The sequence below is a fragment of the Salmo trutta genome, chromosome 2, assembly GCF_901001165.1.
Source record: "Salmo trutta chromosome 2, fSalTru1.1, whole genome shotgun sequence".
Lineage (NCBI taxonomy): Eukaryota > Metazoa > Chordata > Actinopteri > Salmoniformes > Salmonidae > Salmo > Salmo trutta.
In genome coordinates, this window is record NC_042958.1 from 35,016,330 (window position 1) to 35,044,254 (window position 27,925).

At 43.4% G+C, this 27,925-nt stretch overlaps 1 protein-coding gene across 2 annotated transcripts in view; it reads right to left on the minus strand.

Moving 5' to 3' along the window:
- LOC115154454 (plexin domain-containing protein 2) overlaps positions 1-27,925 on the minus strand; it is a 168,601-nt gene that overhangs the window by 13,242 nt on the left and 127,434 nt on the right. For both annotated transcript variants that reach the window (XM_029700694.1, XM_029700704.1), the window contains exons 8-12: positions 25,208-25,303; positions 24,421-24,502; positions 16,751-16,811; positions 16,311-16,473; positions 4,223-4,261 (exon numbers count right to left, since the gene is read on the minus strand). In XM_029700694.1, the coding sequence (XP_029556554.1) occupies positions 4,223-4,261; positions 16,311-16,473; positions 16,751-16,811; positions 24,421-24,502; positions 25,208-25,303 (441 nt within the window). The remainder of the gene's footprint in view (positions 1-4,222; positions 4,262-16,310; positions 16,474-16,750; positions 16,812-24,420; positions 24,503-25,207; positions 25,304-27,925) is intronic.

A 27,925-nucleotide genomic window follows, 5' to 3' on the forward strand; every position in this document is an offset into this window, starting at 1 on the left:
TTCTGTTCAGTATAAATGGAAATCAAAACGTCTTACCTGTATGTGCCCTGTATTTTTACATGTCCTCTTAAAACTGCTTATAACACAAATTCTGCTTGTGATATCAAAGTTCTAACAACTAACATGTTAAATAAACTTCCTTGGGAAAAGTCAAGGAGGGAGGGGGGCATGACTAAAAATGGAAAAGATATTTCAATGTTAAATTCATGATGGGTCAAAATTACTCACTCAGCACCTTTTTTTCTAACAGTGTAGAAAGGCTATCTAAAACCTGAAAGGGTTATTCAGCTATCTCCATAGGATAACCCTTTGAAGAACCCTTTTTGGTTCCAGGTAGAACCCTTTTGAGATCCATGTAGAACCCTTTACACAGAGGGTTCTACTTGGATCTCAAAAGGGTTCTACCTGGAACCAAAAAGGGTTCTACCCGGAACCAAAAAGGGTTATCCTATGGGGACAGCCGAAAAACCCTTTTGGAACCATTTTTTCTAAGAGTGTAGCGTTAAAAGGGTCCATTGTGATTGTTCAGGGATTTTATGGTGCTGTTCAGTGCTATCACTGCTGCCCCGACCATCCAAATCCACTATTTATTTAGGACTATGCTAGCCTTATAGAACACCAAAACAAAAGCAGGTAGCCTACTGTACATTAACAGAAACTGTACTCAATATATATGTGTAATGTATATGTTCCTAGGATTGGGACTTTTATCGTGTGTGGATGGATAAGTGTGTGTATGTGTGTGCACGTGCATGCATGAGAGAGAGCTTGAGACTCAGTGTTTGTGTGAGCTCTTTGTCTCAGAGCATAATGATTTCACCCCCACCACAGCACTACTCAAAATCTCTCCTTACAAAATGTCTTAGCCACTGTGTTAGAATGAATCGGGCAAATCCTTCATCAGTCCCTCATTGACTCATTTCGCATTCATCCCCTTCTCATTAGCAGGAGGTGTATGACCCATTTGGCTCAAGCAAGAATCCCCTTTCAACTACGTCATAAAACCTAAACTATCTAGAAATATTAACTGATGCCCAAAAAACACCATCAGCAGTGAAACTAGGGCTGGAAAGCCCCTTTTCTCACTTTTTTCCCTGGAAGGCAATTTGTCTGTGTTTGGGAGAAAAGTACAGAAGCCAACTGCCAAGCCTCACACAGTTGGAGGCAGCTGCTCCACAGTAGCGTCTAGGCTAGGCTGTTGGTCTGAAGTGTTTGCAGGGGTCTCCTGCCCAGTGCTCAGAGTGAGAAGGGAAGAGAAATCAACAGCCCAGCGTGGCTAACCAACAACCCCATAACAACCTCACAGACCAGTCTACTGCTGTGGAAAACACTGCCTCGCTGTGTCCCAAATGGCACCCTATATAGTGCACTACGCTTGACCAGGGCCCATAGGGGCATTTCACAGGGCTCTGGTCAAAAGTACTGCACTATATAGGGAGTAGGGTGCCCTTTGGGACACAGACCCAGGTTTCATCTGACTGACTGTTTAATCTGGTCTCATCTGTAGAAGGGGTGGAGGGAGATTTCCTTGGGTGTGGGTAAGCGAGAGGCATATCTAAGCCATTTGGCTGCAGAGACAGGGGTGTGAATGAATCCACATGTTATTCACATTGGGTCACACAGCTGAAAGCTGGTAAAAACAATAGCCTGAAAAACATAGTCACAGTGTCTCGATCATGAAAGTGGATGACTATGCCTGCATGCATGGCTTTGAAAGGTATGGGCCGTGTTCCAATTGGCACCTTATTTATTCTATTTATAGCCCCATAGGGCTCTGGTCAAAAATAGTGCACTATATAGGGGTGCTATTTGCAATCCAGCCATTGAAATTAGGTTACATTGGTTTCTGCAGTATAATGAAGCAAAGTCACATCAGGACACAGCTACATGAATGGGACTGGGACTGTGGGGGTCATAGCTGGAGTTCGAACCATCTCCCTATGATCAACCAATCAGCATTCTCCTCATAAACGTTCTCAGGACATAAACCTGCTGTGCTTAGCCTTCAGACAGCAAAACACAGAGCTTGAGCAGAGAAGATGAATTGAACGACCGTGTGGACCCAGACCACGCTACGCTTTTAGCGGCACATTACTGACAGCACAGTGTCACAGGGCCACAGCCATCCTCTCACCTGGCTAACGTGCCTAGCGAAGCTAATCAACACATAGTCTTCCAAATGGCAACGTATTCACTATATAGCCCTACTTTTGGCCAGGACCAATAGTGCATGATACAGTGAACGGGTTGCCTTTGGAGACACAACCCAAAGGGAGAGATACTTTTTCTCATCTTGCTTGGAGGATAAGGAGTGTCCTGTCTTCTTCGAGTAGCCTCTGCAGTGAGACAGTAGGGTGTGTCCTGATTTTCCCTCATCATATCACTTAGCCAAGGCTAATCGCCTTAGCGTTTTCTGCCGTGCTCCGTGTTTCCCAAGGTGAAAGGACACGCACACTGCTGGATCTGGTAGAAATCACACTAAAATGTGAACGATGGGTACAAATTGGAGTGGATGAGATGCACTAGATATCAAATTCTAAATCCACAGCTAACGTTACTTGAAGTACTGTATATATGTTGTGTAGTATTTTCAAATGCTATTGAACAGATGGTGAGAGTGGATGACAGTGGGAAAAGCTAGAGGCTGTAGACCGGTTGCCAACTTATGCTGTTCAACGTAGACGTGTGTTGGAGTCTGCGGCATTAGCGCTACACCAGCCAAGCCATAGCCACCATTACTTTAGACAGCCTCTCCATATAGTCACATGGCTGGTTTGTGGTTGTAATTGGTCACATGCAGTGTGCACCTAAAGACATGGTGTGGTTTGGGCTGCAGCAGCCTTCGGCTCTGTGGTTTCAGTATGATCACACTGGCTCATTCCCTCCATCCCTTTTGGCTTTCTCCTTAGGCCCAAATCCCTTCCCAGCACGCTTCCCACACAGTGATTAGGTCCCGAACATCACCATATTCCCTGCATAGTGCACTACATTTGACCAGAGTCTATGAGCCCCGGTCAAATGTAGTGCACGCTACAGAGCAAAGGGTGCGATTTGGCACGCATCCTGTGAAACAGGTCTGCTTTCTCCCAAATGAAAATGGGCACGCAGAGATTTCGTGTTGTCCGACATCTGGGAAGAGGCTGTGCCGCGAGCCAGCGAGTGAGATAGGCAATGTTTGGGTAAGGACGATAAAAGACACAGATTTCCAATTCCTCTCCGGGAGGAAATTAAATATTTGTGTGGTTTACTCAAGAAGTGATGGAGTTGAGACTCATTTTGGAATTAAAATGTCAGTCTAACACTCTCGCTCTCGCTCTCACTCTCTCTCTCTCTCACACACACAGTGTGGGTGTAGCTAATCAGCAGAACATTTTATTTAAACATTTAATTTTGTTAAATAGATACCCTGCTGTGTTGAGGTGTGTGCGTAGCAGAGTCGACCATATATACCGGTAGTACCTACATCCTGTTGAAATGGAAATGTATGTGAGATTGTTGACCACACCTGCCTCTTTTGAAATACCCCTCATACTGGAATCCCCCTCAAATTCCTGATGACATGGAGTTCATTTGTCAAGGGTCCGCACTCCAAATTGTGTTTTTTCGTAGTGCTATTTATTTAATTTGGAGGCAACGAGGGCAAATGAATTCTGTTTTAACTTTGGTAAACGCACCAGTTCTGAGAGCAGTGGTTTCAAGAACTTGCTGACATTCACATTGAGCTTCAGTCTGCGTTTATGTTTCACCAACACTCTGAGATAGCATTCCTTCAACTATGAAGCTCTAGTGTTCCTAAGGCAACTATGACCCCCTCTCCCTCCCTAACACCCACAAAGGATGCATCCCAAATGGCACCCTATTCCCTATGAAGTGGACTACTATGGGCCCTGGTCAAAAGTAGTGCACTATAAAGGGAATAGGCTACCATTTGCGGGACACACATAGACACCATGATTGATCAGTTCAATCCCAAAACTTGGTATAGTTAGCCATTTCAAATCAGCCTCTGGATGAGGTGCTTCAACACTGCTTCAATGAGCTGCTCCTTCCCTTGGCCTGTCCTCCCCAGAAAACAGAGCAATCTGTCAGCAGTAAATACACAGACAGCAGCCTTGGATGTAAACAGAGCCCCAAATATAAACACAACATGCATCTACACAGAAAAACACAACAACTGAATCAAAGGAACATGGATATATACAATGGGAAAACAGAGGCTTACCTCCATTGTCTTTAAGATGCAGAGCAATCTTGGTGTCATCTGGAGAGAGAGAGAGAGAGAGAGAGAGAGAATTACACATTACGACCTCTGTTTTGTCTGTGGTTTGTGAATATACCCACAGCCAGAGAATTACATACAGAATCCCTATGTCTATTATATGAATTATAGGATCTCTATGCCCACAGCTATTAACCTCAATACTGGTAAAGAATGTGAATCAGATATTCAGAAATAATCATTAGCGATTATTACACAGGTTTATAGACAAATGTAACTTTTATTTTGCAGTTTATATTTCATTACTAGATCATTTCATTTGAAAAGTGAATTTACTCAATGTCTGATTTTTTTGGGGGGGGGGATATAATGCTCTCCCATGCATAATGCAAGAGCAAGAAGCAGTCTGGGGTTAAGCTACTATGAAACATTTAAATTCACTGTGAGAGGTGTGATATGAATTTACACACCCCATAGGATACACATTATGTAAATTTGCCACATACTGTACATGAGCCGATAAAATGCTATGGGTGCCATTGCACCATCTCAAAACCAGAAAGAGCCTTGAAACGGGTCTCAACTAAGTAAATGTATTTCAAAGGATTTTAACATTTCAATTGCCAAGATCAAAGATAATTTAATGCATGCAACCATTTCCTAGAATAATTTCCTAGTCTAAGAAATGCCACGGTCTATGAGATAATTTGTATGACAGCGAGGCAGGAAATCAAACTCGATTACCAATCCTGCCAGTGTCATGAATATGAACAATTATCATATGATGACATTAAACTGTGACAGTGAAGATTCCTCAAAGCCGCATCACACGGTATCTGAACTCATACAGGATACAGTATTAAAGAATGAACAGTGTTAGGAAGTGGGAGGGAACAGGAGAGGGAAAAGAGAGCTGCCCACACCCCACCATTGCCTCCCAGTATCCAGTCTGACTTGACCTTGGACCTCTACAGCTGAGGAGACTGGGGCGGATCAGAAAACTATCCTCCGTGCTTGTCAAGAAGTGTGAGGCTCTTTCTGTGTGTCAGCTTCACGGCACACACCACAGACAGATAGACCTCCTGACTTTTTCATGCTAACACACACACACAGTCTCTCACACACACGCGCACACACACACACACACACACACACACACACACACACACACACACACACACACACACACACACACACACACACACACACACACACACACACACACACACACACACACACACACACACACACACACACACACACACACATCTGTTCACAGCTCACACCCCTGCTCCTCAGCGTGTCTGACCTCCAGTATCGTTGGGGTTTGTTTTCGTCTCTCAGCTGGACCTCTCTCACACTCCTCTCCACCTCTCTCCAGCATTCAAGGCATCTGTGCTCATATCACCACCTCACTGAGGGAAGGTCTTCAAAAGCGGCAAACTGGGATTGGTACATCCATTTGGGGATTTTTAAATGAATGATATATAGCGATTGATTTTTGAAGAATATAATTTATAGATGCCTCATGAGCTTTTTTGTTTTTCAAATCCCAGATTGCCTCTTTAACATCGTCTGAGAGAAGTTATACCTACCAAGGAGAGCATAAGAGGGAAAAGGTCAAGGACTGAAACACTAAATATAAGACAGAGATTAGGAGAATGAAACGAAACCCTGCCCTCACGTCCATGAAATGAAAACCTGCCCTTACGTCCATTAAATGAAACCCTGCCCTCACGTCCATGAAATGAAACCCTGCCCTCACGTCCATGAAATGAAACCCTGCCCTCACGTCCATGAAATGAAAACCTGCCCTCACGCCCATAAAATGAAAACCTGCCCTCACGTCCATGAAATGAAACCCTGCCCTCACGTCCATGAAATGAAACCCTGCCCTCACGTCCATGAAATGAAACCCTGCCCTCACGTCCATGAAATGAAAACCTGCCCTCACGTCCATGAAATGAAAACCTGCCCTCATGTCCATGAAATGAAACCCTGCCCTCACGTCCATGAAATGAAAACCTGCCATCATGTCCATGAAATTAAACCCTGCACTCACGTCCATGAAATGAAAACCTGCCCTCACGTCCATGAAATGAAAACCTGCCCTCACGTCCATGAAATGAAACCGTGCCCTCACGTCCATGAAATGAAACCCTGCCCTCACGTCCATGAAATGAAAACCTGCCCTCATGTCCATGAAATGAAAACCTGCCCTCACGTCCATGAAATGAAATCCTGCCCTCACGTCCATGAAATGAAAACCTGCCCTCACAGTGGAAAGCCATATGGAATCCTAAGAGAAAATCCTGAAATGATTACTTTAGAACAGTGAAAAGTAGAACTGGATGTCATTGGAGTTTGTGTAGTGTGGGGTACCGAGAGCCAAAACCTTGGGCATCTGCTTTAGAGATCATCACCGACTGGAGCTGGATCTAGAACCATCTAACCCAGAACCCACAGGCAGAACCCCTACCGTAACTCACCACTCCAACCACCTTTAAACACCACTCTGCAATAACAAAACATGTAGTCTGTCTACAGGTTTAGCCTTAATTTTTTCATCAATTCCACAAGTCTGGGAAACCAAAGAGCACCTTACCATATCAACTATTATTAATGTCAGAGAGCACACGGAATTCTTCTGCTTTACCACTAATACACTCTTAGAAAAAAGGGTTCCAAAAGGGTTATTTGGCTGTCCCCATAGGAGAACCCTTTTTGGCTCCAGGCAGAACCCTTTTTGGTTCCAGGTAGAAGCCTTTTGAGTTCCATGTAGAATCCTCTGTAGAATGAGTTCTACATGGAACCCAAAAGGGTTCTACCTGCAACCAAAAACAGTTCTTCAAAGGGTTCTCCTATGGGGACAGTCGAATAATCCTTTAAGGTTCTAGATAGCACCATTTTTTGTAAGAGTGTATATATGTATGTATAGGGTGCCATATGCATGTCATTTGGGACACATCCCTCAATCTTCCTCATTGTGGTTGCATATTCCTACAATGGTGCATTCCTATAATACATCATCAGTCACCCGTAGACAATGCAAGCTGTTACATACTATAATGAATTCGACATAATTAGCGGTCTACACCTCTTTCTCTTGGGCGTAAGCAAGAGTGGATACTTGAGATGATAAGTTGACCATTAGCACAGTGTAGGCTTTGTGTATCCCCCAGGCATCCCAACCCATAACACATTAGTCAATTATCAACTTCAAGATGTACCGGTTACCGGCCAGAAAATACACCCTGCATAGGCTTTTAGTCATGATTAAAGTGCATAATGTGATTGTGCAGATAGTGACAGGGACATTAAGTTGAACATTTTACTTTTCATGGGGAAGATGAATGGTACAGTTGAAGTGAATTACAGACATCTAATATTCAAGTCAGTACTGTGTGTGGGTAATATGTTAAGCTGATGAAGATGAATTAGCTATTTGTTTCAATACATACGTGGCTTGACATTTTAATTTCCCTTGACATCAGGGCAATGAAGTGTAAATAGCTGTAATCAAGTCAGCGTGCGCCTCAAATAGCACCCTATTCCCAATGGGCCTTGGTCAATAGTAGTGCACAACATAGGGAATAGGGTGTGATTTGGGATGCATTTTCAGCTTTAACCTTTATTTAACTAGGCAAGTCCGTTAAGAACAACGTCTTATTTACAATGACGGCCTACACCGGCCAAACCTGGACGATGCTGGGCCAATTGTGCGGCCCCTATGGGACTCCCAATCACAGCCGGTTATGATACAGCCTGGAATCGAACCAAGGTGTCTGTAGTGACGCTTCTAGCACTGAGATGCAGTGCCTTAGACCGCTGTGCCACTTAGAAGGAGAACTTCACCGTTTCTCCTGACATCAGCAGGAAAGAAAGGAATGATCACGATTATTTTTCTGTGTGGGTGCATGTCTTTAAGATTTTAGAGATATTGTCCTAATTCAATCTGCATTGTTTAGCTGGGTAAAACACAGCTTGCATGCCCTGCATCATTTGTTGCCATCTAGTGTGCATTTGGTGCTCAAGGAAAACAATCCGGATAGTTCTATTACTGAAGAAACAGTGAAAGAGGCAGAGAAGTTATACAGGGCCTTCGGGAAGAATTCAGACTCCTTGACTTTTTCCACATGTGACCGACCGGCTTGATTCTGTCTTATGTATCAAAATTGGAGATTGTGTTTTTTACATTGGATAAAAGTAGTATCATACCCATTGTTCCTCAACTGTAGTGTAAGTAATTCTGCTTTGAACGTTGATAAACCTCACTTTTGAGGAAATGGCCCTTGAATGTTTTGGTTCACCTACTGGAGAGCTCTTCTTTGTCTACACCCATTCAGCATCGTTCACACCCTCTTAACCTCTCTAGGGCCGGCGGAATCGGCCCACCTACGTAACAGCCAGTGGAATCCTGTGGCGCGTTATTCAAATACCTTAGAAATGCTATTACTTCAATTTCTCAAACATATGACTATTTTACAACATTTTAAAGACAAGACTCTCGTTAATCTAACCACACTGTCCGATTTCAAAAAGGCTTTACAACGAAAGCAAAACATTAGATTATGTCAGCAGAGTACCCAGCCAGAAATAATCAGACACCCATTTTTCAAGCTAGCATATAATGTCACATAAACCCAGAAGACAGCTAAATGCAGCACTAACCTTTGATGATCTTCATCAGATGACAACCCTAGGACATTATGTTATACAATACATGTATGTTTTGTTCAATCAAGTTCATATTTATATCAAAAACCAGCTTTTTACATTAGCATGTGACGTTCAGAACTAGCATACCCCCCGCAAACTTCCGGTGAATTTACTAAATTACTCACGATAAACGTTCAAAAAAAGCATAACAATTATTTTAAGAATTATAGATACAGAACTCCTCTATGCACTCGATATGTCCGATTTTAAAATAGCTTTTCGGTGAAAGCACATTTTGCAATATTCTAAGTAGATAGCCCGGCATCCCAGGGCTAGCTATTTAGACACCCAGCAAGTTTAGCCTTCACCAAACTCCGATTTACTATTAGAAAAGTTTGATTACCTTTGGTGTTCTTCGTCAGATTGCACTCCCAGGACTTCTACTTCAATAACAAATGTTGGTTTGGTTCAAAATAATCCATAGTTATATCCAAACAGCGGCGTTTTGTTCGTGCGTTCAAGACACTATCCGAAGTGTAAATAAGGGTCATGCGCACGACACATTTTGTGACAAAAAAATTCTAAATATCCCATTACTGTACTTCGAAGCATGTCAACCGCTGTTTAAAATAAATTTTTATGCCATTTTTCTCGTAAAAAAGCGATAATATTCCGACCGGGAATCTGCAATTAGGTAAACAGACGAAAGAAAATAAAGCATGGGGTCGACTCGGGCACGCACCTAAGCCCATTGTCCTCTGATCGGCCACTTGTCAAAAGCGATAATGTGTTTCAGCCTGGGGCTGCCTCGATATCGTTCAGCTTTTACCCGGGCTCTGAGAGCCTATGGGAGCCGTAGGAAGTGTCACGTTACAGCAAAGATCCCCAGTCTTCAATAAACAGAGGCAAGAAGAACAACAACTTGTCAGACAGGCCACTTCCTGCATGGAATCTTCTCAGGTTTTTGCCTGCCATATGAGTTCTGTTATACTCACAGACACCATTCAAACAGTTTTAGAAACTTTAGGGTGTTTTCTATCCAAAGCCAATAATCATATGCATATTCTAGTTACTGGGCAGGAGTAGTAACCAGATGAAATCGGGTACGTTTTTTATCCGGCCGTGTAGATACTGCCCCCTAGCCCTAACAGGTTAAGCTTTAGTCCCACCCATCTCTTTAAGGATTCACATGTGAGGCCATGTACTAAACAACCAAAGATTTCAAGACTAAAGGCTGGTTTATACTACGGGGGTGTTCGTCAATTCAATCTGGAGTGCCATAATGTGCGAAGAGTGTACTCTGGGCATTTGTAAATTCAGAGTGTTGTCAGATTGTCCGTTCGTAAAATCTGAGCGTTTCACTCTCGGAGCATTCAGAGCGCACACTGGACGCTCTGGCCAAGGAGTCGGGGTGATCTGACCTAACAACAGCAGTCAAGCACCCAAGCTAACTGGCTAATGTTGGCTAGCTTGCTAGCTACTTCCAGACTCAAATGAGGGAACAGCTCACTCTAAACATTTTACTCGCAGTCAAACACCCAAGCTAACTGGCTAACGTTGGCTAGCTTGCTAGCTACTTTTGGACACAAATGAGGGAACACCCCACTCTGACCATTTTACTGGCCCTAGCAGAGTTGGTTAGGCTGTTTTTATGTTATCCAGAGAATTGATGACTAAAAATGTGCTGTTGGCAACCATTTAATTATGCTTTTTTGACAACGTTTTCTGACACCGGCCATATTCAACGGGTGTTTTGTCAGTTATTCTGCACTCTGGCACACTCAGACGAGTGCTCTGAAATTGGAGCACTCGTCTGAAAAAGGTTCCTGTCTTTTTCTGTGGCTTAACCAACTAGACAAAAATGACAAAGCAAAAACTGGTTTTTAGAAATGTTTGAAAATTTATCAAAATGGAAATATTACATTTACATAAGAAATCAGATTCTTTACTCAGTACTTTGTTTAAGCACCTTTGGCAGCAATTACAGTCTTGAGTCATATTGGGTATGACGCTTCAAGCTTGGCTCAGGCTGGGCTACTCAAGGATATTCAGAGACTTGTCCTGAAGCCACTCCTGCATTGTCTTGGCTGTGTGCTTAGGGTCATTGTCCTGTTGGAAGGTGAACCTTCGCCCCAGTCTGAGGTCCTGAGCTCTCTGGAGCAGGTTTTCATCAAGGATCTCTCTGTACTCCGTTTATCTTTCCCACGATCCTGACTAGTCTCCCAGTCCTTACCGCAGAAAAACATCCCCACAGTATGACGCTGCATCCACCATGCTTTACCGTACGGATGGTGCCAGGTTTCCTCCAGAACGTGACGCTTGGCATTCAGGCCAAAGAGTTCAATCTTGGTTTCATCAGACCAGAGAATCTTGTTTCTCATAGTCTGAGAGTCCTTTAGGTGCCTTTTGACAAACTCCAAGTGGGCTTTCATGTGCCTTTTACTGAGGAGTGGCTGAGGAAATGTACCGGGTACTTTGTTTTACTTAACGTCCCAACAGCACATCCATCACATCTTCTTAGCCTACCCTTCTGTTCGAAGGTAGTCTCAGGGTTGTGTGCATTAAGACTCACTGTAGCAAAACATTTGCATCGGAAAACAAGCTTTTCTCATTGGACAATTTCAGATAGTGTGACTCCACTTATGTTAGTTTTATACAACGGGTGGTTTGGAATTCCCATTGTCAGAGTCTATCCTGCCCAGGATATACTAGACAACATACACATGGCCAGCACATTCATAAGAAGTGCCATTGTTTATGTCGTTACCTAGTAACGCAGTTCCACCACCGCCACCACCACCGTAACCACCGCTACCACTACTACTGTCTCATTGGCCCAGCCATGCAACTGATAAACTTGATCTCCATAGTAAAACAGATCTAGACATTATCGCCGACATTTGCAACATTGTCGCAATATTGAAATTCGATTGCCACTGTGTCCCATAGTAATGAACAGGTCGGAATGAGACAGACAGGCAGCTTTTCTCAGCCAGTCGAAATCATGAATCAGCCTAATTTTTTATGGATATACACTATATATACAAAGGTATGTGAACACCCTTTCAAATGAGTGGATTTGGCTATTTCAGCCACACCCGTTGCTGACGAGTGTATAAAATTGAGCACACAGCCATGCAATCACCATAGACAAATATTGGCAGTAGAATGGCCTTACTGAAGAGCTCAGTGACTTTCAACATGGCACCATCATAGGATACCACCTTTCCAAGAAGTCTGTTCGTCAGATTTCTGCCCTGCTAGAGCTGCCCCAGTCAGCTGTAAGTGCTGTTATTGTGAAGTGGAAACGTCTAGGAGCAACAACGGCTCAGCCACACAAGCTCACAGAACAGGACCGCCGATTGCTGAAGCGCTGGAGTGGTGTAAAGCTTGCCGCCATTGGACTCTGGAGTAGTGGAAACGCGTTCTCTGGAGTGATGAATAATGCTTCATCATCTGGCAGTCCGACGGATGAATCTGGATTTGGCTGGTGCCAGGGGAATGCTACCTGCCCAAATGCATAGTGACAAATGTAAAGTTTGGAGGAGGAGGAATAAGGGTCTGGGCCTGTTTTTCATGACTAGGCCCCCTAGGTCCCTTTTTCATGGCTAGGCCCCTTTTTTTCCAGGCTAGGCCCCTTAGTTCCAGTGAAGAGAAATCTTAACGCTATAGCATACAATGACATTCTAGACGATCTTGTGCTTCCAACTTTGTGGCAATAGTTTGGGGAAGGCCCTTTCCTGTTACAGCATGAAAATTCCCCCTGTGCACAAAGCAAGGTCCATATGGTTTGTTGAGATTGGTGTGGAAGAACTTGACTGGCCTGCACAGAGCCCTGACCTCAACTCCATTGAACACCTTTAGGATTAATTGGAACGCCGACTGCGAGCCACGCCTAATGACCCAACATCAGTGCCTGACCTCACTAATGCTCTTGTGGTTGAATGGAAACAAGTCCCAGCAGCAATGTTCCAACATCTAGTGGAAAGCTTTCCCAGAAGATTGGAGCCTGTTATAGCAGCAAAGGGGGGACTAACTCCATATTAATTCCCATGCTTTTGTAATGACATGTTCGACAAGCAAGTGTCAACATACTTCTGGTCATGTAGTGTATATACACTGAACAAAAATATAAATATAAAAGTTTTGGTCCCATTTTTCATGAGCTGAAATAAAAGATCCCAGAAATGTTCCATACGCACATAAATCTTATTTCTCTCAAATGTTGTGCACAAACTTGTTTACATCCCTGTTAGTGAGCATTTTCCCTTTACCAAGATAATTCAGCCACCTGACAGGTGTGGCATATCAAGAAGCTGATTAAACAGCATGATCATTACACAGGTGCATCTTGTGCTGGGGACAATAAAAAGCCACTGTAGGTTTTGTCACACAACACAATGCCACAGATGTCTCAAGTTTTGAGGGAGTGTGCAATTGGCATGCTGACTGCAGGAATGTCCACCAGAGCTGTCCACCAAGGGTCTTGACCTCAAATCAAATCAAAGTTTAATTGTCACGTGCGTCGAATACAACAAGTTCACCTTACAGTGAAATGCTTACTTACAGGCTCTAACCAATAGTGCAAAAAAAGGTATTAGGTGAACAATAGGTAAGTAAAGAAATAAAAACAACAGTAAAAAGACAGGCTATATACAGTAGCGAGGCTATAAGAGTAGCAAGGCTACATACAGACACCGGTTAGTCAGGCTGATTGAGGTAGTATGTACATGTAGATATGGTTAACCTCTTATGGCTAGGGGGCAGTATTTTCACGGCTGGATAAAAAACGTACCCGATTTAATCTGATTATTAGTCCTGCCCAGAAACTAGAATATGCATATAATTATTAGCTTTGGAGAGAAAACACTCCAAAGTTTCTAAAACTGTTTGAATGGTGTCTGTGAGTATAACAGAACTCCTATGGCAGGCAAAAACCTGAGATGGTTCTGTTCAGGAAGTACCCTGTATGACCATTTATTTGCTTTCTTTGACTCTTCCAAAAACTAAGGATCTCTGCTGTTACGTGACACTTCCCACGTCTCCAATGGAGTCTCAGAGCCCGCGAAAAACAGGAATGACGTAATTCAAAGCCCTGGCTGAAACAAAGGAGAGCAAAAGCTAAGTGGTCACTCAGTGGACTAAGCCTTACGCTCGCGACCCGCCCCGCCCCCGGCTTTCGGTTTTTCCCTCAGTATACAGACAGGCAGATTCCCGGTCGGAATATTATCGCTTTTCTACGAGATAAATTGCATAAAAATTGGTTTTAAACAGCGGTTGACATGCTTCCAAGTACGGTAATGGAATATTTAGAAAATTTTTGTCACATTCTGCGCCATGCTCGTGGCCGAGATTTAGCGTTGGGATAGTGTCTAGAACTCACGAAAAAAACGTCGCTGTTTGGATATAACGATGGATTATTTGGGACCAAACCTACATTTGTTATTGAAGTAGAAGTCCTGGGACTGCATTCTGACGAAGGAAAGGTAAGAACATTTTTCTTATAGGAAATGTGATTTTGGTGAAGGCTAAACTGGTTGGGTGTCTAAATAGCTAGCCCGTGATGGCTGGGCTATGTACTTAGATTATTGCAAAATGTGCTTCATCCGAAAATCTATTTTAAAATCGGACATATCGAGTGCATAGAGGAGTTCTGTATCTATAATTCTTAAAATAATTGTTATGCTTTTTGTGAACGTTTATCGTGAGTAATTTAGTAAAATCACCGGAAGTGTTCGGTGGGAATGCTAGTTCTGAACGTCACATGCTAATGTAAATAGCTGGTTTTTGATATAAATATGAACTTGATTGAACAGACATGCATGTATTGTATAACATAATGTCCTAGGTGTGTCATCTGATGAAGATCATAAAAGGTTAGTGCTGCATTTAGCTGTGGTTTGGGTTTATGTGACATGATATGCTAGCTTGAAAAATGGGTGTCTGATTATTTCTGGCTGGGTACTCTGCTGACATAATCTAATGTTTTGCTTTCGCTGTAAAGCCTTTTTGAAATCGGACAGTGTGGTTAGATAAAGGAGAGTCTTGTCTTTAAATAGCTGTAAAATAGTCATATGTTTGAAAAGTGGAAGTTTTCGGATTTTAGAGGAGTTTGTATTTCGCGCCCCGCCCATCATTGGATATTGGAGCAGACGTTCCGCTAGCGGAACGTGTAGATGTAAGATTAAAGTGACTATGCATATATGATGAACAGAGAGTAGCAGTAGCGTAAAAGAGGGGTTGGCGGGTGGTGGGTGGGACACAATGCAGATAGTCCGGTTAGCCAATGTGTGGGAGCAGTGGTTGGTCGGCCCAACTGAGGTAGTATGTACATGAGTGTATAGTTATAGTGACTATGCATATATGATAAACAGAGAGTAGCAGCAGCGTAAAAAAAGGTATTGCGGGGGGCAGTTGGGGGGGCTCACAATGCAAATAGTCTGGGTAGCCATTTCATTACCCGTTCAGGAGTCTTATGGCTTGGGGGTAAAAACTGTTGAGAAGCCTTTTTGTCCTAGACTTGGCACTCCAGTACCGCTTGCCATGCCATACTGAATGCCATCCCTAGACATTACACTCGCCAGAGTTGCGCATCACATTTAACAAACCAAACATTGAAATACCATTATAGAACGTAGAGTCACCGCCCAGCACTAGTTTCATGTATTGTTTCTTAATTATTTATAAAACCCTCTTAGGCCTCACTCCCCCCTATCTGAGATACCTACTGCAGCCCTCATCCTCCACATACAACACCTGTTCTGCTAGTCACATTCTGTTAAAGGTCCCCAAAGCACACACATCCCTGGGTCGCTCCTCTTTTCAGTTCGCTGCAGCTAGTGACTGGAACGAGCTGTAAAAAAACACTCAAACTGGACTGTTTTATCTCAATCTCTTCATTCAAAGACTCAATCATGGACACTCTTACTGACAGTTGTGGCTGCTTCGTGTGATGTATTGTTGTCTCTACCTTCTTGCCCTTTGTGCTGTTGTCTGTGCCCAATAATGTTTGTACCATATTTTGTTCTGCTACCTTGTTGTGCTGCTGCCATGTTGTGTTGCTACCATGCTGTGTTGTCATGTGTTGCTGCCATGCTATGTTGTTGTCTTAGGTCTCTATTTAGTGTTGTGTTGTCTCTCTTGTTGTGATGTGCGTTTTGTCCTATATTTGTATTTTATTTTTTATTTTAAATCCCAGCCCCCGTCCCCGCAGGAGGCCTTTTGCCTGTTGGTAGGCCGTCATTATAAATAAGAATTTGTTCTTAACTGACTTGCCTAGTTAAATAAAGATGAAATAAAAAATAACAAAACTACAAATAATTTGTTTTGTGCTATCTGAGCAAGATACTGTTTTTCCTGACCATGTGACCTGACCAGTACTCAAGACACCGGTTGGAGTTGTCTGCTTTGGGGCATATGTTAGTTGTCTTACCTTCAGTGGGGACGCTGGTTGGGGGGTGGGATGTGGACGAGGAGGCTCCGGCTGTGGTGGTCTCTCCTCTGCTTCTGCTCTGGCCTGTTGTCTTGGCAACTAACGTGGTGGTGAATGGATAGAGTTGTGTGGTGTTGATGATATCACAGCTTTTGTCTTTGGTCTGCAAGACAGCATACAAGAGTCTTCTTTCTCATGCAATGTAGAAATACTGGTACTTTTCAAATAAGAGAGAGTGAGAGATAGATAGTTAGATAGTGAGAGGAGTAACTGAGGCATCCCTTTCCCCCTGCATGTAGCAGACCAGAGCATCCATCAACCTGGCAGCCACACAGAAAAACATTACAGCCGATACACACGCACGCACCACACCATGTCAACAGTCACTCGCTATTCATATTAGAAAGCTAGTCATTTCCATCAGCCAGGATGATATTCACCTCATCAGGACAGCTGTTATCAACCCAGTCCTGCCGATGGCGGTCAAACCCACTGGAACACCTGAAACCAGATGAGAGGATATTCAGAAAGAGCTTAGGAACATGAACCCTAGACATGCATCACTAAAAAGGACAAACCGCAATCAAAGATGGATTGGATAAATCTCTAAAATCATCAATTATACTAACAGATACATCCAGCTCTGTAGACCTGCAGATGTTACATGATACTAAAATAATCCAATCAGACCCCACACCTTGCTGGGAGTCTAAAATACAGGAAGTCCAAAGGGGGAACAGCCCATGATTATTAGAATATGGGGGGGATTTGTGAAGAGGAAGTTCACTGGGTCAAACTGCTCAGAGTACAGGGGTTGGTGGAGGGGGTGAAAGGAAATGGGAAGGGGGAAAGGGGGATGAGGGGGAATAGGTAATGCCTGTGTCATGCCTCCCAACCCGAGGCGACGAATAAACTCTGTTTAGCCTTTGATCAGGGGCAACTGCTCATTCTTCCTCTTGTTCACAGATCATAATGACTAATATCTCCCCCTTCCCTATCACTCTCTTTTCTTCTCCTCTCTCTTCAGTAAGCCCTCTCTGACATTATTTCTCTCTCTCTCTCTCTCTCTCTCTCTCTCGTATGTTTTGTCCGTCTGCCTGAAACTCTGAAGTCAGAGAAAGATGTCTGCTCCCTCATATCACCAATGGCGGAGGTGGTAAACCAATTTCATACACCTCAATAAAAACCTGGAAGACTAAACACAATAGCATAAACCCACCAAATCTAATCGACATGGAGCAGTGGCGGCTGGTTGGCGGAGATATCAGACGATGGGCTCATAATGGTTGGAATGGAATAGATGGGAAGGTACTTAAGTTTCCATGTGTTTGATACCGTTTCATTTATTACAAATCTCCACCCACAAGCTACCACTGCCAGGCAGGCAGACAGGCCGAGTTATCCTCCATCCTTATTCTCATCAGATCCTATAACTCCCATTAGCCCTGCATGGTGGATATTATTATGGCAAAGCTCTCTGTGTGGAGGAAGAAGAGGAGTCCATTCCCATCTCTCTCTGCTCTCTAATCAGCCCACGCTCCCCGGATTTCACAATTTTTGCCGGTAAAATCATCTGTCCAATCAGTCGAGACTGATTCCTCCGGTAAATCCACCTCGTTTTTCCTATGTTTTCCTGGGAGAAGCGAAAGGAGAGAGGGAGAGAGTCAGAGAAAGGATATCACAACATCACAGGTCTGGCCAGTCCCTCCGGATCCTTTCCCATTTAGGTTTAACCTTAATGTCATCCAGCCTCTGAGACCAACTGCGTCCCAAATTGCAACCCATTCCCCTATGGGTCATGATCAAAAGTAGAGCACTATTTAGGGTGCCATTTGGAATGCATACCAGACCTTCCTTCCAACATCCACTCAGACACCACACTGCTAATTCTAAATGGGTTGAGCTACCTCATTTGAATAGAAATATATACATCTGGGAAAGGCAAGTGAAGAAGGTAGGGAAGTTGTTTGTCTGCCCTTTATTAAAGACCCCCCCAAATATATATATGTTTTACTTGAGGACCAAACTTTTGACTGCGGCGCCATACAGGTTGCAAAATAGTTAGGAAGAGATTTTCGATACGCTGATTCCGTGGCACATGGTTTATGAACTGATACTCAAAACAATGCTGATTCAAACCTTTAAAAAAATAGAATAATAACAAATACAAAATACATTTTACAACCATCTCAGCTCTGCAGATTTTGCCACGGAGAAACAAAATCACAAGTTCACTTATTTTGGTATTGCCCGTATGTAGCTTGTTTCTGTTCACATGATCAGGAAGGGCTGAAAAATTACAACATTTATCTCAAATTAACCCGACAAATAGAACCGTTGGGAGACTTTGAAAACCATAGACAATCAATCAACAATATATGTAATAATACTTTTAGTAAAAATATTTATGTTTAACTTACAATCTGTAGATACTATGCAATTAGACATAGTATCTAGGTCCGGTATGCTCTGGTCTGGTCTATCTTAATTTGGGTGAAGGAAAAATGGGGGAGGCTTGGGCAAGTTGCTGTGGGGGGTACAGAGTTGTTGACCAGGGTAGGGGTAGCCAGGTGGAAGGCATGGCCAGCCGTAGACAAATGCCTATTGAAATTCTTGATTATCGTAGATTTATCAGTGTTGACAGTGTTTCCTAGCCTCAGTGCAGTGGGCAGCTGGGAGGAGGTGCTCTTATTCTCCATGGACTTTACAGTGTCCCAAAACTTTTTGGAGTTTGTGCTACAGGATGAACATTTATTTTTGAAAAAGCTAGCCTTTGCTTTCCTAACTGCCTGTGTATATTGGTTCCTAACTTCCCTGAAATGTTGCATATCACGGGAGCTATTTGATGTTAATGCAGTACGCCACAGGATGCTTTTGTGCTACACACAATACCCCATAATGACAAAGCAAAAACAGGTTTTTAGATTTTTTTTGCAAATATATATATAAAACACTGAAATATCACATTTACATAAGTATTCAGACCCTTTACTCAGTACTTTGTTGAAGAACCTTTGGCAGTGATTACAGCCTTGAGTCTTCTTGGGTAAGAGGTTAGCCGGAGGTTGGCCAGTTCACTGGCTAACGTTGGAGTTCAGCTAGGCACGGTTGGCGGTCATCAGCTATCCCTTAGCTCGAAAAGCTATCGCCAGTTTTGTACAGCGTGACTCAGACCAGAGCATAACGGACCTATTTTTCTAGTCTTCGAAAGCCAAGTTAACAATCAGATCACCAAACATTTCGAATCCCACCGTACCTTCTCCTCTATGCAATCTGGTTTCAGAGCTGGTCATGGGTGCACCTCAGCCACACTCAAGGTCCTAAATGATATCGTAACCGCCATCGATAAGAAACAATACTGTGCTGCCATATTCATTGACCTGGCCAAGGCTTTCAACTCTGTCAATCACCACATCCTCATCGGCAGACTCAATAGCCTTGGTTTCTCAAATGATTGCCTCGCCTGGTTCACCAACTATTTCTCTGATAGAGTTCAATATGTCAAATCGGATAGCCTATTGTCCGGGCCTCTGGTAGTCTCTATGGGGGTGCCACAGGGTTCAATTCTTGGGCCAACTCTTTTCTCTGTATACATCAATGATGTCGCTCTTGCTGCTGGTGAGTCTCTGATCCACCTCTACGCAGACGACACCATTCTGTATACTTCTGGCCCTTCTTTGGACACTGTGTTAACAACCCTCCAGACGAGCTTCAATGGCTTACAACTCTCCTTCTGTGGCCTCCAACTGCTCCTAAATACAAGTAAAAGTAAATGCATGCTCTTCAACCGATCGCTGCCTGCACCTGCCCGCCTGTCCAGCATCACTACTCTGGACGGTTCTGACTTAGAATATGTGGACAACTACAAATACCTAGCTGTCTGGTTAGACTGTAAGCTCTCCTTTCAGACTCACTTCAAACATCTCCAATCCAAAGTTAAATCTAGAATTGGCTTCCTATTTCGCAACAAAGCATCCTTCACTCATGCTGCCAAACATACCCTCGTAAAACTGACCATCCCACCGATCCTTGAATTCGGCAATGTCATTTACAAAATAGCCTCCAATACCCTACTCAATAAACTGGATGCAGTCTATCACAGTGCCATCCGTTTTGTCACCAAAGCACCATATACTACCAACCACTGCGACCTGTACGCTCTCGTTGGCTAGCCCTCACTTCAAACTCGATGCCAAACCCACTGGCTCCAGGTCATCTACAAGACCCTGCTAGGTAAAGTCCCCCCTTATCTCCGCTCACTGGTCAACATAGCAGCACCCACCCGTAGCACGCGCTCCAGCAGGTATATCTCTCTGGTCACCCCAAAGCCAATTCCTCCTTTGGCCATCTCTCCTTCCAGTTCTCTGCTGCCAATGACTGGAACGAACTACAAAAATCTCTGAAACTGGAAACACTTATCTCCCTCACTAGCTTTAAGCACCAGCTGTCAGAGCAGCTCACAGATCACTGCACCTGTACATAGCCCATCTATAATTTAGCCCATACAACTGCCTCTTCCCCTACTGTATTTATTTATTTTGCTCCTTTGCACCCCATTATTTCTATTTCTACTTTGCATTTTCTTCCACTCCAAATCTACCATTCTAGTGTTTTGCTTGCTATATTGTATTTACTTTGCCACCATGGCCTTTTTTGCCTTTACCTCCCTTATCTCACCTCATTTGCTCACATTGTATATAGACTTATTTTTCTACTGTATTATTGACTGTATGTTTGTTTTACTCCATGTGTAACTCTGTGTTGTTGTATGTGTCGAACTGCTTTGCTTTATCTTGGCCAGGTTGCAATTGTAAATGAGAACTCGTTCTCAACTTGCCTACCTGGTTAAATAAAGGTTAAATAAATAAATGATGCTTGGAACACCTGCCTTTGGGGAGTTTCTCCCAGTCTTCTCTGCAGATCCTCTCAAGCTCTGCCAGGTTGGATGGGGAGTGTCACTGCACAGCTATTTTCAGGTCTCTCCAGAGATGTTTGATCGGGTTCAAGTCCGGGCTCTGGCTGGGCCACTCAAGGACATTCAGAGACGCTCTTGCGTTGTCTTGGCTGTGTGCTTAGGGTCGTTGTCCTGTTGGAAGGTGAACCTTCACCCCAGTCTGAGATCCTGAGCACTTTGGAGCTGGTTTTCAGCAAGGATCTCTCTCCGTTCATCTTTTCCTCAATCCTGACTAGTCTCCCAGTCCCTGCCGCTGAAAAACATCCCCACAGCATGATGCTGCCACCACCATGTATCACCATAGGGATGGTGCCGGGTTTCCTCCAGACGTGACACATGACATTCAGGCCAAAGAGTTCAATCTTTGTTTCATCGGACCAGAGAATCTTGTTTCTCATGGTCAGATTCCTTTAGGTGCCTTTTGGCAAACTGTCATGTGCCTTTTACTAAGGAGTGGCTTCCATCTGGCCACTCTACTATAAAGGCCTGATTTGTGGAGTGCTGCAGAGACGGTTGTCCTTCTGGTTTTGTGACGAATAAGCCATCTGATTAAATGAAAGATGGAGTTGAATGCCCATCATTTAATTTAAAGTACTTCAAAAATGTTTTCCATTATTCTTTGTATCATTGATCTTGGCCTCAGAATACAGTTTCCTCTTCATTTTGTTGAGTCACATAATTTCTCAATTTGCAGTAAGTCAGCCAGCCAGATGTGCAGCCAGACTTATTAGCCATTCCTTTTCCCCCATGTCCTTCAACCATACAGTTTTTCAATTCCTATGCAAGCTGGGCGAGCTAGATCAAGCTGGGCGAGCTAGATCAAGCTGGGCGAGCTAGATCAAGCTGGGCGAGCTAGATCAAGCTGGGCGAGCTAGATCAAGCTGGGCGAGCTAGATCAAGCTGGGCGAGCTAGATCAAGCTGGGCGAGCTAGATCAAGCTGGGCGAGCTATGCAAGCTAGAGCTCACAGGGTCAACATAGCTACTTATCAGAGTGTGTAGGAATGATGAGACCATGATTACACTTTTGGCACGGCACACAATCTATCTCCCACAAACTATGCAATGTGATTGAATAAAATACAGAGTGGCCACAACTTATTAAGGCGTAACACTTTTCATCTTTGAAGTCTCTTCCACCTTTGATGTGGTGGCAGTAATTTTGATATTACGGTCATGATGCACAACTACTGGGTATTCCAAGTAAACAAATCCCGCACCGACCGTCTCTTCTCACCAAATTAGCTCTCAGCAATATTGGCAACCACGGCCAGTCGCTGGTCCATAGCGATGCCTTGAATGCTTTATTAGCTCCAACACGCTTTTAATTGTCCAACCCAGCCCAGCACTCAGCTTGCATACATCAGAGGCAGCAACAAGCTGATTTAGCCTGAAACGCTATGGGGGAGAAAACACCCAGCATTCACCTTTCCAGAGAGTGGGGGAGCGAGAGAAAGGGAGAGAGAGGGGAGGGGGAGAAAAAGAGAATCAGAAAGGCAGAGAAAAAGAGAGTAAAGCCAGAGAGAGGGAGATATAGTTCATTACAGCCGTTCTCTAAAATCATAGGTTTCTTTCATTCATTAACCCGCGGTCCAACAATGCCGCAACGCATTTAAATTGGCTTGTTTAAACTGTGCATTCGTTTGCCTTTTCCATTGAAGTTTGTTGTTGAAGGATACAAAGGATGGAGCAAGCCCCAACCATGTGATGCAGCACGGGCACGTTTCTATCTCATTAAAATGCAGCATAATTAGATCATTATAATTCAGGTGTAGATTGTCTCCGCAGCTCTGTGGGATACAGAATACATGTAGATTGGCAATTGTGGTCCTGTATGGCTCAATTGGTAGAGCATTGCGCTCACGGTGCCAGGATTATGGTTTTGATTCCCAGGGCCACCAGGAAGTAAAATGTATACACACATGACTGTATTATTAGTAGTAGTATAGTTTGATGGAGAGAGGACACAGAGGAAAAGGCTAAACCCTGACCTTTCGGCACCTCACAAATTCCCAGAGGCCCTTGTAGGGGACATCTCCTAAATTGTGCATCGTCACTCAGAATAAATTATACGTTTAAAATAACTGTGGAGTCATTCAATAATGGATGCATAAGCCACTTAAAGGCTTCTTCACAAATGGCACCCTTTTTACAAAAGTAGCGCACTATGTGGGGAATAGGGTGCCATTTAGGAAGTGGCCAAAGTGTAGAGACATATGAGAAGGGGAAATAATAGTAGTCCAACTGAGCAAATCATTTCCGCTAACTCCGTAGACATTTTCCAAGAACTGAGGCCCAAAACTGTTCAGTGCACTTGATAACTAATGGCTTGTAACTTGGATCAAATGCATAAACAACGCCCCAACAACACTGCCACAACGTTGTCCAAACTTACATCGTTCACATCTCACACATGGCAGGAAATACACCATCTGTGCAATAACATTTTACACGGTCTCCAATATTTAACTTTTTGTGCGAGAGTGTGAAAGAGAAAGACAAATGGTTGATGGGAAGGGGGAAGAGAAGGGAGGGGGGGGAGAAAGACAGAGTAGGTGTGAGAGAGCGGATGTCTAGGTCGCAAAAACAAGAATAATGGGTGGAATATCATGCTTTTCTCTCTCTCTGCTATCCTACCTGCCTTTCCTTTGCACATCATCAGGAAGAGAAACCAACAGAGCATCACCAGGACTCAATAACTTCATCCCAACTGGCACTCAATTCCCTTTATAGTGCACTATAATTATGACCAGGAATTATTGTCGAAAGTAGCACGCTATATAGGGAATAGGTTGCCATTCCGGATGCAGTAATTGAGCTCAGAGGGAATAGTCCACTGGAAGGGAAGGGTCAGACTCCATATGATAGCCAGATGCGATACATACACCTCACACTCAGTAGCTAGCTAACATCTCAGAGGTACTGAGTGATGAGAGGTAATAGCAACATTGGAAGGAGGGAGAGGGAGGACAGAGGGACTGAGCGAGCGAAGGAGATTGAGGGGAAGATCAACAGAAATATTTAGTGTTGGATGGAAGAGAGAAAAAGACATGAGCCGTGTCCCAAATGGCTCTGGTCAAAAGTAGCGCAACATATAGGTAGTAGGGTGCCATTTGAGATGGAGACAAAGACAAGAGGGGTATAGAGGAGTGTCTGACCTGCGAAGGAGGTGGCACCAGCTGCAGTTGAAGTTGATCTGGGAGGAGATGCAGCTGTCACAGCTGGTGAACTGGAGACACGCTAGGGAGGGAAAACGACACACACACACGTTACAACACACACGTTACAACACAGCTGTTGTATTCGGCACATGTGACAAATGCATTTTTATTTTATTTGACATGTTACAACACACACACACACACACACACACGTCACAACACGCACATCACAACACACATATGTTACAACACACCCATGTCTGCTGACTCACAACACTGATCCAGAGCTCTTAACAAGTAAAAATTCAACTTAGAATGTTTTATTTGATAATGCATAACCGGGGCCATATTTATCAAGCATCTCGGAATAGAAGTGCTGATCTAGGATCAGGTCTCCCTTGTACATGTTATCTTATGCATTGTGATCTAAAAGGCTAAACAACTGACACTAAATTAGCAAACCAACTCTGAGACACCTGATACATATGGGCCCAGAGCTGAACAAGTCAAAACCAACATAGAAATCCATATGTGGATAATTAGAAAGTTGTAGATTGCTAATGCAAACAGATCATTCTAAAGAGAGGAGTTTTGACACACAAGCGTCCCTGAAATGATGGGATACAGTCTGAGGAAAAATCTATTAGGCAGACATTGAACAGACCCCTCTATATTTCACCTATGACAAGGTCTACGATCTAGACTAGTTCATTGGGGCCTACTTGTGTTGTCATTATCATATATCATATCGTGAGCCATGTCTATTTAGAGGAATCCATCTTACTCGGTAGAGGCATCATCTCCACTGCTGTAGAGTTGGTGATTTTGGTCTTTGTCAGTTCCACACGATGGTACTCATAGATCGTTCTCCGACGAACATCTGGATGTGGTGAGGGAGAGAGGGAGGGAAGGAATGAGAGAGAGAGAGAGAGAGAAAAACACCTGTCATCTTCCTCAGAGAGCTGAAACTAGGACAAATTGTCCCCAAAGAAGGGAGTGAGAGAGCAAGAGAAAAATAAGAAGAGAACAGAGAGGAAGAATCAGGCCATAAGGGAAGAGAGCTACCACAGCATTTATTTTTGATTTATTTTTCCCTCTCTCTGTTTGTGTCCAACAGAGAGCCTGCCACTTGGCAATTGGGTGGGAAGCAATGTCCCACTAGAGCTGATATCAATCAGAGTCCCTGTTGAAAGCCCCCAGTTCTTCCAGGCAACTTCCCAAATGGCACACTATTCCCTATATAGTGCGCTACTTTTGACCATGGCCCACTTTGGTCAAAAGTAGTGCACTATGTAGAGAATAGGGTGCTATTTGGGGTGCAGACCAGTGACTAGAGTCATCTGCAGAAGGAGTCACCAGGCAAGGTAAGCGGAAGAGCAGCAGTCCCTCCCTGGACCCTATAACTCAAACGCTTTTTCAATCCCACTGTAAAATGGCCCACTTGGTTTTGCAGTACACTATGCATAGGGAGAAAGGCTCAAAGTATTATATATTCATATAAAGGCATAGCTCTACCATTGTAATCTCATAAATGTAACAGATTTGGTAGTTTATTCCTTAATTCTAGTAATTTATCTGGTATGGCTAAATCAATGTTAAGTGACTGAAATTCCTGGAATACAATAGGACGTTTCTACAGTAAATCAGTGAGAACAATTATTTTATCAAGCTGTATGACATTGTTTGATATATGACATTTTCTATAATACACACATTTTCATGAGCAATGAGCTGGGAAATGTCAGTTCAATACACAGCTCCGTGGCTGTGGAACATATACTGCAATGAGTTTGACTGCTAGCGACCCCCATTCATCATATGCACTTACTGTATACACGCTTACATCATTGACCAATATTAATTAGTTTTGATTTAAGAGGAAAGCCATGTATCCTTTTGCGTGCATTAAGATACTGCCAATGTAATGTTAAAACCACTAAATCCCCAATTCTATTCTGTCTTATGATGTTATCCATCTGCAGATGCAGAAACCTGTAGGAAACGTTGTGTTGAAATACTTGTTTCTTAAAGTTATCTGAACAATTCGAGAACATTCCCAATGTCAAACCATTTTGATTTTTTCTTCTTCAACTTTTACGAAACGTTCTGTTAAAGTAATGAAATACTAAGAAAAGTACGCTTTTTGTTAAGTTTCGTCACACCAGCCTTCACTTTGGCTCCCCTTCCTGTCTAGCTCAGGCGTTCGGAGTTGCCGGCCTTCTAGCTGCTGCCGAACCTACTGCTGGCAAACGTCCTTCACTCATCAACCCCGGACTTGCCTCGTCATCATTAGACACACCTGGTTCCAATCCCCACTCTATCACTGTATTTGTCTTTGTCGGTCATTGTAAATGGTACTTGTTTTCCTGAGAGGAATCTCTCCTACTATTTCCTGAGTACTTTATATTTTGCATTTTGGGTTCGCCCTGTGCCTTTTTGTTTATGAAGATACATTTTGAGCAAGACAACATTTTTGTCCCACTTTGATCTATGGTGCTTACTAGGGAGATGGCACCAGAGGGGATGGCTGCCGGTTTATTGGTTCTTAACCAACCGTGCAATTTTGTTTGTTTTTTCGCATTGTTTGTAAATTATTTTGTACATAATGTTGCTGCTACCGGACATCAGAACAGCGATTAGTCACCTCGAATTGCACAAAGAATTTTTCTTTAATGAGTCAGACGGGAAGGATATACTCCAGACACCCGAACAGGCCCTCATCTCCGTCATTCATTGGAGAAAGAAACTGAGATTTCGCAGAAAGAGATCGGGGTGCCTTGTGTGGATCAGGTGAGGAGTGGCTAATCAGCCTTTTACATCCGTACTGCTAGCTAACATTCAATCGCTGGAAAATAAATGGGACGAACTGAAAACACGTATATCCTACCAACGAGACATTAAAAACTGTAATATCTTATGTTTCACTGAGTCGTGGCTGAACGACGACATTAATAACATACAGCTGGCGGGTTATACACTCTATTGGCAGGATAGAACAGCAGCCTCTGGTAAGACACGGGGGCCTATGCATATTTATAAACAACAGCTGGTGCACAATATCTAAGGAAGTCTCAAGGTTTTACTCACCTGAGGTAGAGTATCTCATGATAAGCTGTAGACCACACTATCTACCTAGAGAGTTTTCATCTGTATTTTACGTAGCTGTCTACATACCACCACAGACCAATGTCGGCACTAAAACAACATTCAATAAGCTGTATACCGCCATAAGCAAACAGGAAAACACTTATCCAGAGGCGGCGCTCCTAGTGGCCGGGGACTTTAATGCAGGGAAACTTAAATCAGTTTTACCTAATTTCTATCAGCATGTTAAATGTGCAACCAGAGGGGAAAAAAACTCTAGACCAAATCTGACCATAATTCTATCCTCCTGATTCCTGCTTACCAGCAAAGATTAAAGCAGGAAGCACCAGTGACTCGGTGCTAAACTACAGGACTGTTTTGCTAGCACAGACTGGAATATGTTCCGAGATTCTTCCGA